This window comes from Nuphar pumila, chromosome 15 (genome assembly GCF_984573655.1).
Source record: "Nuphar pumila chromosome 15, dmNupPumi1.hap1.1, whole genome shotgun sequence".
Classification (NCBI taxonomy): domain Eukaryota; kingdom Viridiplantae; phylum Streptophyta; class Magnoliopsida; order Nymphaeales; family Nymphaeaceae; genus Nuphar; species Nuphar pumila.
In genome coordinates, this window is record NC_143263.1 from 19,901,607 (window position 1) to 19,914,377 (window position 12,771).

The 12,771-nt window shown below is 36.7% G+C and overlaps 1 protein-coding gene across 3 annotated transcripts in view; it reads left to right on the plus strand.

Annotated features, from left to right (window-relative positions):
* Window positions 1–3,733: 3,733 nt before the first annotated feature.
* Window positions 3,734–12,771, plus strand: part of LOC149814728 (RING/U-box protein) — a 102,655-nt gene continuing 93,617 nt past the window's right edge. Inside the window, exons 1-4 of one of the 3 annotated variants that reach the window (XM_089989837.1) lie at window positions 3,754–3,832; window positions 5,061–5,280; window positions 5,408–5,544; window positions 6,073–6,171. In XM_089989837.1, coding sequence (XP_089845963.1) covers window positions 5,530–5,544; window positions 6,073–6,171 — 114 coding nt within the window. In that variant the 5' untranslated portion in view covers window positions 3,754–3,832; window positions 5,061–5,280; window positions 5,408–5,529. Of the gene's footprint in view, window positions 3,833–5,060; window positions 5,281–5,407; window positions 5,545–6,071; window positions 6,172–12,771 lie in introns of those variants that run through there. The other 2 variants (XM_089989839.1, XM_089989838.1) reach the window with 2 other exon arrangements.

The following is a 12,771-nucleotide window of genomic DNA, read 5'->3' on the forward strand; positions in this document are numbered from 1 at the left end:
CAATGCTAGAGTCTCTAAGAATCAACCTCAATCTGAGAAAAATGGTACAGTGGGCTGCCATTACTAATGAACTCATTTTCTTGGAGAGGATGTATCTGTAACTACACATAGAATTGCTTTTCAGCAGAAAATGAACTCGACGATGAACGATATGAATGTTTTGGTGATCTCTTCTGTAGAAATGAAAGTCTCTAAAAGATAAATATGTGTTTGATAGAAATGTCGAAGAAGACGAGGGCGGAGGAGAAAAAAGAAGAAGAAGAAGCTGTGCTGCCGCAGAAAAGAGGAAGAGAGGTTAAATAGACTAGGGTTTTACACCTGGACAACAGGTAGGGTTGGGTCGGGTAGGGTTTTATATATATCTATATTGGGGTTTTATATTTTGCAGGATTTTATGCATGTGTACCTGAATCGACACAATGTTTAGACTTAGTAATGTACAAATTGATTTAAGCAGCTACCACGACAACGATATATCTTTGTTTGTTTTTGTAAACGAAATTGATACTAGAAAATACATAATATCTTACAAATCGATATACATATCGCATAATATATTACAAATCGATACGAAAATTCAGCATAATAGCTTACAAATCGACTCTACAAAACACATAAAATCTTACAAATCGATGTATATATGGCAAAATATATTACAAATCGATACGGAAATTCAGCATAATAGCTTACAAATTGATATTAACAAACAAAACAATATCTCACAAATTGGTAGAATGTTACTACAACCGCGATTTGCGATATATTGCATATACTGAGTGAATGACGATACCGACTATAGCATATTTGTCATGAAGTATATTGAAGATTAGACATATATTTTTCCAACCATGAAATGTGGTTTTTAAGCAACGATTCAAATAGAGTTTATGTATAGCGATTTGTATATGTGAAGGCTAGATGAGACAACGATTTTCACTAATTGTATAGGCACTGAGCAACGATGATTTACCTACGGTATCAAAATTGTAGCTCTGTAGGCTAGATGAGACAATGATTTATACATGTGAATGATACATATTACAATGATTTATACATGTGAATGATACATTATTAAATAGAATTCACACGTCATTCCTGTGTTTCATAGCTTTTTGGATGAAGTCATTTTCATGAATGGTGATCCAAAAAAATATTAATAATTCTATTTTTTTGGCTCACGATTCATGAAGATGGATTCATCCAAAAACTCTTTCTTTGTGAACGAAATCGATACTAGAAAACACATAATACCTTATAAATCGTTATACATATCGCATAATATATTACAAATCGATACGAAAATTCAACATAATAGTTTACAAATCGATTTTACAAAAAACTTTAAATCTTACAAATCGATGTACATATGGCAAATTATATTACAAATCGATGCGAAATTTTAGTATAATAACTTACAAATCGATATTAACAAACAAAATAAACATATGCCTTTCTCACCACGACACCCTGTGCATTTTTTTCCCAAGAATACATTCTAACACTAAAGCCAAGTTTTAAGGCATAATCATTGTAAAATTTATATGCGGCTTCCTTATTATTAAACTGCATTCCCTCTACGGGAACATAGTCAAGTGTACTATCATGTAGACTTGAGGTGCCTGCACCTTTGTCAAGTGCATTGTCATGATTGTCTACCTCATTATCGAATTGCATTTCGTTTGCTGGAATAATCAAGTCATTAGTGAATTCAATGTTTGCACCCTTCTTATCATGTGCATCATTAATGCACATATTCACTTGTTCAGGTGCGTCGATAGTACGGATGTTCGTTGCTCCATGACTTTCCAATGATTGAGATACATCATCTTTATTGCAACAAGTTGATATGCTAAACACTGTCATGAGCAAAATATCAATTTGCATTAGCCAACGCATACATTTACTACGATTTATTTAGGATGAATATAACAACGACTACCGATTAGTTAAGCAAGTTAAAGAAACGATTGAATGAATCATAGTATCAAAGCAACAACATAATAGCTTACAAATCGATAATAACAAACAAAACCATATCTCATAAATCGACACAAGAAAACACATAATATCTTACAAATCGATATACGATAATTCAACATAATATATTACAAATTGCTATACGGCAATTCAACATAATATCCTACAAATCAATATATGATAATTCAGCATAATATATTACAAATTAATATTAACAACCAAAACAATATCTCATAAATCGATACTAGAAAACATATAATATCTTACAAATCGATATACGGTAATTCAACATAATATATTACAAATCGATATTAACAACCAAAACAATATCTCACAAATCGACCCTAGAAAACACATAATATCTTACAGATCGATATACGACAATTCAGCATAATATATTACAAATCGATATTAACAAACAAAACAATATCTCACAAATCGTCACTAGAAAACATATAATATCTCATAAATCGATATATGACAATTCAACATAATATATTACAAATCGATATTAACAAACAAAATAATATATCACAAATCGACACTAGAAAACACATAATATCTTATAAATCGTTATACGACAATTCAACATAATATATTACAAATCGATATTAACAAACAAAATAATATCTCACAAATCGACACTAGAAAACACATAATATCTTATAAATCGATATACAACAATTCATCATAATATATTACAAATAGATATTAACAAACAAAACAATATCTCACAAATCGATATACATGTTACTATAATCGCGATTTGCGTTGCATTGCATATACTAAGTAAATGAATGATAACGGATGGGGTAAAGGCCCTTGCTCGCATCTGTAACCAAGCATTCTTGTCAATAGATCCTACCACCTTACAAATATCTTCAAGTTTCCAACCGCCAAAACGATAACATCTACCTGCAATAACAAAACAATGCCTTAATGACACTCACGACGACATATGTTCTTCAACAATAGCATGATGACATGGAAAGGTACTCACCACGCTTTAATGACACTTATTGAAATGTTTGTGCGTCATTGCTTAAATTCCATACTGCCTAATGAAAATGAAGAAGAAGAGAAGACTGTAAAAAGAGATGGCCAACAAATCCCCCTATGACGCCCACCAATGATCGAACCAGTCGTTCGATTTATAGTTATCTCCATGAGGTAGGAACAAACCCGAAAGTTTTTTCTATCTAACACAAGGCAGGAACGAGAAGGCGACCATGTATTGTAACACAAGCTAAAAACAAAGGCAGAATATGCAAATCTATTTACGAGGAGCGAGAGGATATTTTCGTTCAACGCATATTTATCTTACAGAGAGGACATTTTTGTCCAAAGCATATCTACCTTTTTTATATGTTATTTTATTCTAAAATCACCGTAGGCAACATTGGCATATGAATTATGGTGGGTCCCAAGGTATTTTCCGTACACACCGAACAAGGGAATGTGTGTTCCGGGAATGACCACACAACACCTTCCCTCGCACGAGGGTTTAAAAAACTTTTGCTTTAATTGTAGGCACAACGTACAAGGGTAATTTAGTAAATTTGTATAGCCTAACCGTGGTCTGACCATATTAAACTTATCTGGGTCAAGTGCGGCAGGTGTGTGGGAATTATTTTGCTAAACCATACGTGCATTTGTAAACTCTGAAAACTGAGCTGTATTTATAAAGAGGTCAAAAGTTAAGGTGTTTTCGTAAATTTTTCTATAAAATATTAAACTCCCTCTTTTTAGTGCTTTTATTTTCGACCAGCATCTCTCTCTCTCTCCGTGTGTTTGCTTAGGAATGAGTGGGCGAAAGAGCGAGGATTCACGAAGACAAAGGCCCCAAAATTAATTGGTAGTCGAAATCTTCCTATAAATTTGCTCCAGTTTCTCTTTTATGCTTTGATATTTCCCCCCCTATGTGAATTCGGTCTTCATTGGAAGATGGATTGTGTAAAATCAGGGAAATTATCCCTAACCCCATTCAAAACCCTAAAATCCAAGCGACACAGTTTCTTGTATCGTTAGTTGTTCCCTTAGGTTTCTTTCTTTTTATATTTTCTTTCCTAAAATGCTCGAGAATGATTTATTTTTGGTAGTGTTGGTATCGTGTCTAGAATTGAGTTGTCGAAGTAAAAAAAAGCCATGTTACGATCATCATTGTCGTTGCATGAAACCAAAAGAAATCCTTTTGGGCAAAAAAGTACAGTGAAATGCAACACGTGAAGTTGGAAGGGTGTCATCACGTTCACTAAATGGTTGGAATTGGATCGATGGTAAGTAATATGATGTCTTGAATTTGCATCTGTCACGCATGCGAAGATCAAAGTTTAATTGAAAATACATGTACAAATTCAGTGCAATGGTCACCTGCATTCATACCATGCTCCATTTTGTTTAAAAGTAATTCATGTTTTTGGATGCTCTTAATGGTACATCTGCTGCCCTGGTGGAGATTTTTAGAAAATAATTTGTTAAAGTATTTGTTTGATGTGTATCTAAGAAATGGGGCATTTCCTAGATTTGTTGATCACTGTTTTTCTTATTTGTTTTTACATCTAAAGATAAAAGTTTCGTTTCATTGCTCTGCCATTCTTTGCCATGTCAATGCTTGGTAACCATCCAAGTCATCCTTGATCAATCTTTTACATGCAGGCTTGCAATAGTAGTAATTTATTCTTGCTCAATCTTGGACATGCAATAATTGGGGAACATGCCACCCACTAGCAGCTTATTCTTGCTTGACAAACTTGGTTTCTGCGCCAAACAACACCTTTCCTAAGATGCCACCAGTTGTAGATAAGAGAGAAATCATTGTCACCCTGTTTAGTGAAAGATAAAATATAATTTGGAAAATTCTCATTCTTCATTGCATCTGACACATGCCACCAATGAGAATGTAGCCATGGTGAAAATATGCACTCCTTGATTATATTTCTTTCTGTCTTCACTAGTTTTGTATTGGTCATCACTCACAATATACATGTTATTGGGAAAAGGGGTGCATTCAGTCATGGTAGGATGAAAAGCAGAGAATGTAGTTCTTCCCTCTTGAAATGCTACTGATTGTAAATTATTGTCAGGAGGAGAACAGATCTCAATAAACATGTAGAAACTACTACGTCAAAGAATGACCCTTGCTTGCAATTGAAGCCAAAGATGCCACCATGAAGAATGTTCTACCCTTAGGCAAAGTGCATGTTTGGTTGTTAATAAGGTTGGAGCATGTGCATCGGTTACAAACATCAGCTTGTTAAGACTAAAATCCAGAGTGTCCATATCAAAGATTTGTCTTGCAATCAAGTGAGTGAGGCCACAATGAAACAAGTGTGATTTGTTTGTCAAACATGTGAAATGCACTATTGAGATTTTGTAAGCTTCTCATGATTTTATATGGCTTCTAAGCAGTCAAATAAATCGCTCCTTGTAGGAAGAAACTAAGGTGACCTGGTCAGTCACCTTTTCATTCTCCATGGAATGCCTTCGTTGACCTGAATCTGCCATATTTCTCTTCCATTATCTTAATTGCTGGATGGCCTTCGGTGCAGGGCAATGCAACTGAAAAAGGTTGAACATTAAAAAGTTACAATGTTTGTTCACTGTTGTTATCTTTATCACATAAAACCCTATAACGCTTGCTTTTATCTTGACTTGCTGAACTTCTTAATGTTTGATTGTGAGACAAGATGCGTCATATCATTTCTTATGCTTTATCATATTAGCCAAATTAGGCCATTTTATTTGCTTTTTGGTTTTATATGTGAACTATATGGCTTGCTGTTCTTTGAATTTTCTTTCTACTATTGCTGCCAAACTGAGCTTCTGCTTTTCCGGAAATAAGAAATCATGTGATCCTTGTTATTGCTTTCTCTTTCTTTCCATGGAGAGAAAAATAGTATTATCTTCTTTTTGAGGTTCTACAGCTTTTTATTTGTTGACTTACTAGCTGTACTAGTATTTGAAATAGAATGTGAAGATTCTTGCTTTTATGACCATTTTAAGGATGTTTGAAAATAATTCCTTTAAGTTTTATGCTTGGTTCTTCTCTTTAATTTCTTGTTATAAAATCGAACTTTTCTTACATTCTTTTGGCAGCTCCTGTTAATAAGCTGTTCAGTGAGCATTCCTATGGACTGTGAAGTAAATGCAGGACTCATGCAGGACGGAGTTTGCCTTGGAAAAGAGGAGAATATGGTAATCATCCTTTCTCAAAATTTTGAATGTGACTTGTTGATTTGTTCAGTTTTCTTCTGTTTGTTGGCAACTCGATTAGTCATTTTTGAAAGTGCCATCCTCTTTTTCTAGTTATGCTTAATATAAAGTAGGCATTCAATTTGTTGAAATGTTATTTGTGCCATGCCTGCTCACTCTCTTATTAATTACTCCTATGCTCAGTTCTCCTATGGTCAGGTAATTGAGGAGCATGAATTTGGTCCACTAGATGTGATTATTATGATTCTTTTTCTACTGCATGCACTTCATAGTGATTCTAATGCTAAGAGCACTTTCTAGATTTCATGCTTAGTGGATATAGGAGGAAAAGAAGAAAGAAAGGAAAATCCAGTTCTAATTCACCATCTTGAAAATGTGGATGGTATAATCATGGTTGAACATTTGCAAATAGAATAACCTTTTTCATTATATGTATTTTCACATTTTCATGTTTCTAGGATTACACAAAGGGATTAGCAAATAAAAGTGCTAATGCCACAACCAGTTTGTAAACTGCTAAAGCTTTCACAAAAGCCGGAGTAAGCACTAAGGGCATGTTTGGTTCGATCACATGAGATTCACTCTCATTTAAATGAGAGTGATTCTTATATGAGCCCAAACTCATGCCCAACCAAACATGAGTTTTGGGGCTGAAGTGATTTCGAATCACATGATTGAAATCACATTGGCGAGCTTCAAAAAAGCTGCCATTGGAACGTTGGGGTTTCCAACCCCAAACCCCAACGTTCTCCTCCTTCTTCATTTATATGAAGAAGAGATGCAGTGGCACACCAAATCACCTGTATCCCATCGGAATCAATGAATGACACCCGGTGACGAGAGAGTCAAGTGGTGGAGCACGAAGGTATGCCTTTCTTTTAGCGTTGCTGTAATGCTGCAGCCACAGGAGGTGGTTGTAATATGGTGAAGCTCACCCGACCTCAATTCCGGTGAGGACCATTGCCCTCCCTGCAAGCCAACTAGAGCTGTAGCTCGAGCATGGATTCTGGTAATGGTTCTTTTTTAATGCTTGAACTCCAGAATGACAGCTAGGGGGGGACCCGTCGGAGTGTGAGCTCCACCATCCCTCATCTGGAACCCAAATAAGGGCTTTGCCGAAGATCCCCTGCTTCGGTTTGTTTATTTTTTTTGTTTTGCAGCCACCCGATTGACTGGTATCAACCTAGCAGGTGATGGAGCTCACCAGAATACCACCTCCGGCAAGCTCCACCAACCCCTCTATGACCCAACATGGGGCGCCTTCCCTGTTTCGGTTTATCTATCTTTTTTTTTTCAGTTGCAGCCACCCGGAGGAATGGCAATCGGGAGGGAGCTCGCTGGAGGTGGCAGTCTGGTGAGCTCCACCTCGCCACAACGACAACCCAAAAACTGAATCTTATGCAAATGAGATTCCTTTCCTCACACTAAACAAACATGATTTTGAATCTCATGAGATTTCAAATTGTTATGGACTACCCTGGATCCGTCCAGAGAAGCTGCCCCAACATCTTATCCAAAGGAAATGCCCAACCTATAGTCCTAATTCAGGCTGGGATTGTGGGAGAGTCCAGCTAGGTTGGGACTCCGGAGGACGTTCAGCCAAGAGTCCCATCTAAGCTGGGACGACCCTTGTATTTGTACCCTTTTTCCCTCTTGTAAATTAAATCTATAAATTGATGCACCTAGCTTAAGTATTTTTCAATAAAGTTTATTCAGATATTTCTTTAAGCTTTGTTATAGTTTGTGTTCTTGTTTTGTGAAGGAACATGTTTCTCCCTTGCCTCTCTTCCACATCCATCATCGACTCGAAGGGAACACCTTTTCTCCCTTCCTTGCCATTGACCCCCTACCACTAGACGTTCCTCTTTGTGCAGCCGTTCAGGAGAGTTGTCGCTCTCTCTCCTCCCCACGTTACTCGCTTCCCTCGTGGTGCACTCCTCCCTTGCTCGAGTCGTGCTTCACGTCCTTTGCTTTCCAGAATTCGTAGGGTCGACCTACTCATGGTTTAGGTCCTAACAGTGGTATCAAAGCATTTGTCGCGGATTCCATGCAACCTTGTTGGTTTTCGTGCAGTGATCCTGGGAGTCACACCGCCCAACCGTTGCTTTGGGATGATGCACCAAGGGCCCAAGTCCTTCACGACTCCTCACGACAGATTCAACCACAACCAACGATGATCTGCATCAACCATGGCGATCTGCACCCCAGGATTTCTTCTCTGATCGTTTCAAGGAGATCACATCGACATCAGGTTCTTCGATTCTCGTACTTCCAAATTATTTTTTGAATTGTGAGAATTTGACCACTGGTGACCCCAATCCGACTTTCTTAGGAAGGATTAATACAGGCCTGCATCCAAGTTCAGTTTTTGAAAATTCATCATTGCAGTTTGACAGACCTATAAATCCCCAAAAAATCACGATAGTTATCCTTACCTGTCATAAACTAAACCCAATTTACAGATAAAAAAATTTATATAAGTATTGTTTGACCTTATACATTTAGTCTTGTGGGTTCTTTTCTATGAAAGTGAGAAACAAAATTTTTACTGGTCGTGAAAGTGAAACACCGAAATTTTGCATTCTTGGGCTTGTTCCCCGCTCTCCCTGGTGTGGTCCTAAAATGATTCTTGCACCTTGTCTTTCGAATCGGCATGCTCTTCATGAAAACCGCTTTCATGGTTAGCGGATAGGAATTGTTGTTGTGCAGCTTGGAAGCTTCCTTGGAGTTGTTGCAACATGTTCATGATTTGTTTGAGGTTGGCCTCCTGATCGATCATGCAATTTTCAACACCACCGAACTTGGTGTTGATCTCTTCGGCGAACTTGTTGATAAACTAGGGATTCATCTTCGGTGTTTGGTCCTGGGTTTTTATAGGTGGCATGGGGTTTAATACCAATTGATGTGGGCGTGGGAGGGTTCGGACACGAAAAGGATTAGTCTAACTGGGTCAACTCAGATAGACAGGGTGGTTGGGTATAGATAGGGTTTGGGAGAAAAATCGGTTCTCCCAATTGGTGCAATAGAAAAATCCCAAATTTGGTGTAATGGTTTCAGACACCTTAAGATAGGTTCAATTCAAATTTCAGGGTTAGATTACACGAGAACAGGGAGTTACAATTTTTTAAAGTTGCTAGAAAATTCAGGACATGACAAAAGTAAGCAGGTTAAGGTTCAAGCAGTCCTGTTTATAAAATTTGGTTTTGGGCACTGCTCAGTTAATTTTGAAAATTGGAGGGTTGACTAAGGACACATTGAAATAACTTATATTCAAAATTCAAGATTAGACTCCCTACGGTTTGGTATTGCGGTTTTTTCAAAGTCTGATGGATTTTTCAAGGACTACAGGGTTTAGGTAGGTTAGATTTGGTTATCATGGGTTCAGACTAGGTTTAGGTGGTTAGGAAAGGGGACTCGGACCTGCACATGCCTCAGGGACCACGTGAAGGCTTTCCAATGAGGTTGAACTTGTTGGATAAGGTTTGATACGCCAAGGAAAGTTTGGGACAACTGGATCACACCGACACTACGAGCTTGGTGGCGCAAAAACTGCGTTGGACCTTTGGCAGCTTCCAAAGACTCAAGTGAAGCTTCCAATGACCTGTGGAAGGTCAAACAACCAAAGAGAAAGGAGAGAGAGACGTGAGATAGAGAGAACTTCAAATTTTCATTCATGCTGGAAAAGAGAAATACATGTCTTTTATGTAGGCATAAGACGCCCTCATTAATCCATTTTACAAGTTTCATAAATATTAAAATTCTCCTAATTTTGATTAAGCCTCCTTGGAGTCCAAGTTGACTAGGCTATTTATGGAATCCTATCCTCCAGAAATCGCCAATCTCATTATCCCCTTCTTTCCCATTCTTAGCATCCTTATAACTGTTAATATATATATATATATATATATACTATTTTTTTGTTACCTATTGTAATGCCCACTAGGGGCAATTTAGTCTTTTTTTATTTCTGTAAATAGACATGTCCACTAGGGACCTTTCTACCTTTTTTTATTTTATATTTTATTTCTTTTTCTTTTTTATTTGTGAAAGGGAAAAGGGGTCCAACCATAGAGTCGTTGGGACCCTCCCCAACGGTGGGGCTCCCCTTTGATCCCATAAAGTGTATAAATAGGGGCTCTTGTCCCCATCTCAAGCATTTCAATATATTATTTTTTCAAGCTCTCTCTTTTTCACATTGTGTGTGTTTGGTGCCTAGCCCTTTGTGGCATATTGTATTTTGCCCATTAGTGGCTTCTTGTTTTTTGTACTAGAGCATTCGTTGTAGTTACTTTGTGACATTGTTATCTGCATTAGTACTTCATTACAATAACCCCTTCCTTAAGAGGGTTTCACGCCCTTCTATCCTGACCAAAAATAAGGGGACGCCCCTTGTGTGGGCCTTACCAAGCCCAACTGCCCTAGTCGACTGGAACAACTTACTGAAGAAAGGACAATGACCAGAAATGTAAATTTGCCTCAAAATTTTCCATACACAATGTGCATCCATCGATAGATGATGTCTTATAGGTTACCAATGGATAATGGTGAACGACTTATAATAGGACCTTAATCAAGCAAACTTTTAGCTTGATGAGGGGATGTGATCTCCAAATCGCTTTCTTGGAAGATCCATGAAGAGATCTTATACAAACATATATCAAGAAGCAAATAAGAATTAAACATTCTACTCCCTCTTCGGGATACATCTCAAATTCATCAGTGAGCAGTTTGTGACAATTTAGCTATCCCATCAATTCCTCCCATTCTATCAATTCATCACTTTTAAGCTCATCTAAAAGTGATCCACCAAAGGCAGCTAATTTGTCAAGTAACTCATCACACATTTCTAGCAATCAACCAACAATTTAGTTGATGATTGATGTGTAGAAAGCAAATTAATAAGCCAAATATCCTCATAAAACTAAATGATCAACTTAATGCCACCCTTTATGTAACGACCTCAACTCATTCCTATTGAAAAGTGCATTTTTTTTTAAAACAATTGCGAAGACCAAAACCCGAGGATCCGAGGCCTAACAGACTTAACAAATTTCAAACCACAAGGGATCTTTATATTGAATCAACCAATCAAAACAACTAACTTTATTAATCGATAATCAAAGTCTGATAACAGAAGTAAATTAAAGTTTAAAATCCTAAAGCCACACTGTCCAAGAATAACAAAAGTAAGTCACGTAGGCTCTCTGTGGCAGTCGTCTTTATTATTGAGTTTCAGATCTTGTGAAAAATATAAGTACTATGTAAGAATCAAAGATTTTTTTGTACAAATTCCTTTAAAAATCCAAATAGGCAAGAAAAAACATAAATCAAATTCATGCAAGTATTTAGAGGAAAAAACATAAATCATAAACCATTTACTATTCAAGCATTTGAAAGCACTTATCATACAATAACAATTTCTCACATGAAACAGAAACAATTAATAATGCATGAACTAATGCGGAACAATAAATATGCATGATTTCAATGCACACAAGTTTTAGTTTCACTTTTTATTAAAACCTGCAGATACTCAAAACGGGCACAACAATTCTCAAAGTCTAAGATGAGTTACTAGTTGTTGCTTAACACACAATTTGTATTTTATTACTGGGTTCCACACTAATTCCTCGACTGATATCAGGATTCAACACCATCTATCGGAACATTAAAAATCAACATCTAATATCGGAAAACCAGGAAAATCAACATCTACTGATGCCACTTTCTTGGTATACCAATAACGACACTTGTGTCACAACACCACCTCTAAGCAAAGTGGCTGAAAACTTCCTAAAACCGTGGCTGAGAGGTGAACCATCATATCGGGTTTAAGGGCACAATCACACACAGAGTTTTAGTATCCTCACGGTTTTCCTAAAACCGTCATTTAGGATTCCCACATTGTGGAAGGGTCATCCAGAAAGAAAAACATTAATTACACCGTATGCCTCTTTTATCTTTTTAATAAAAGTCCAATTCTTTATAAAAGAATAGTTTTGCAAATCAACATGCAAAAGACTTGGCCCACTACAATTTTAACATTGCAATTAATTTAGAAAGCCAGTAATTTTAAGAGTGAATTTTGCAATGCATAAATACTAATCTTGGAGCCACACATGCTCCTGACCCACGTAACTTGCAGTGGTTCACATCTGACCACTGATGCATCTTAAGCAAAATTCTCAGTCAACATTCCCATGAAACATGTCTACAATGAACAGTCACACATAATAAAAAATGTACATATAAACCAAATTGCATATGCATATAAACAATTGCTTGCAACATGTATTTTTCTTTCATGATTCATCTCATGCATATCATCCAAACATGCACATGATCATGTCAACGAAGCATCAAAATAACTTCAGAAATTCATGTTCATGATATACACATTTATGCCAACAAAATATTCAATTGCATGAGCATATATAATCAATAACACTTTTGCCATTCATGCAACAAATTTGGACATGCTCGTGATACAAAACATAACTAAATAGTTCAGTGAAACAAAACATACCATACTACTAATCTAAACAAATATCCAAGTGCAATAAATCATGGCGATATGGTCGG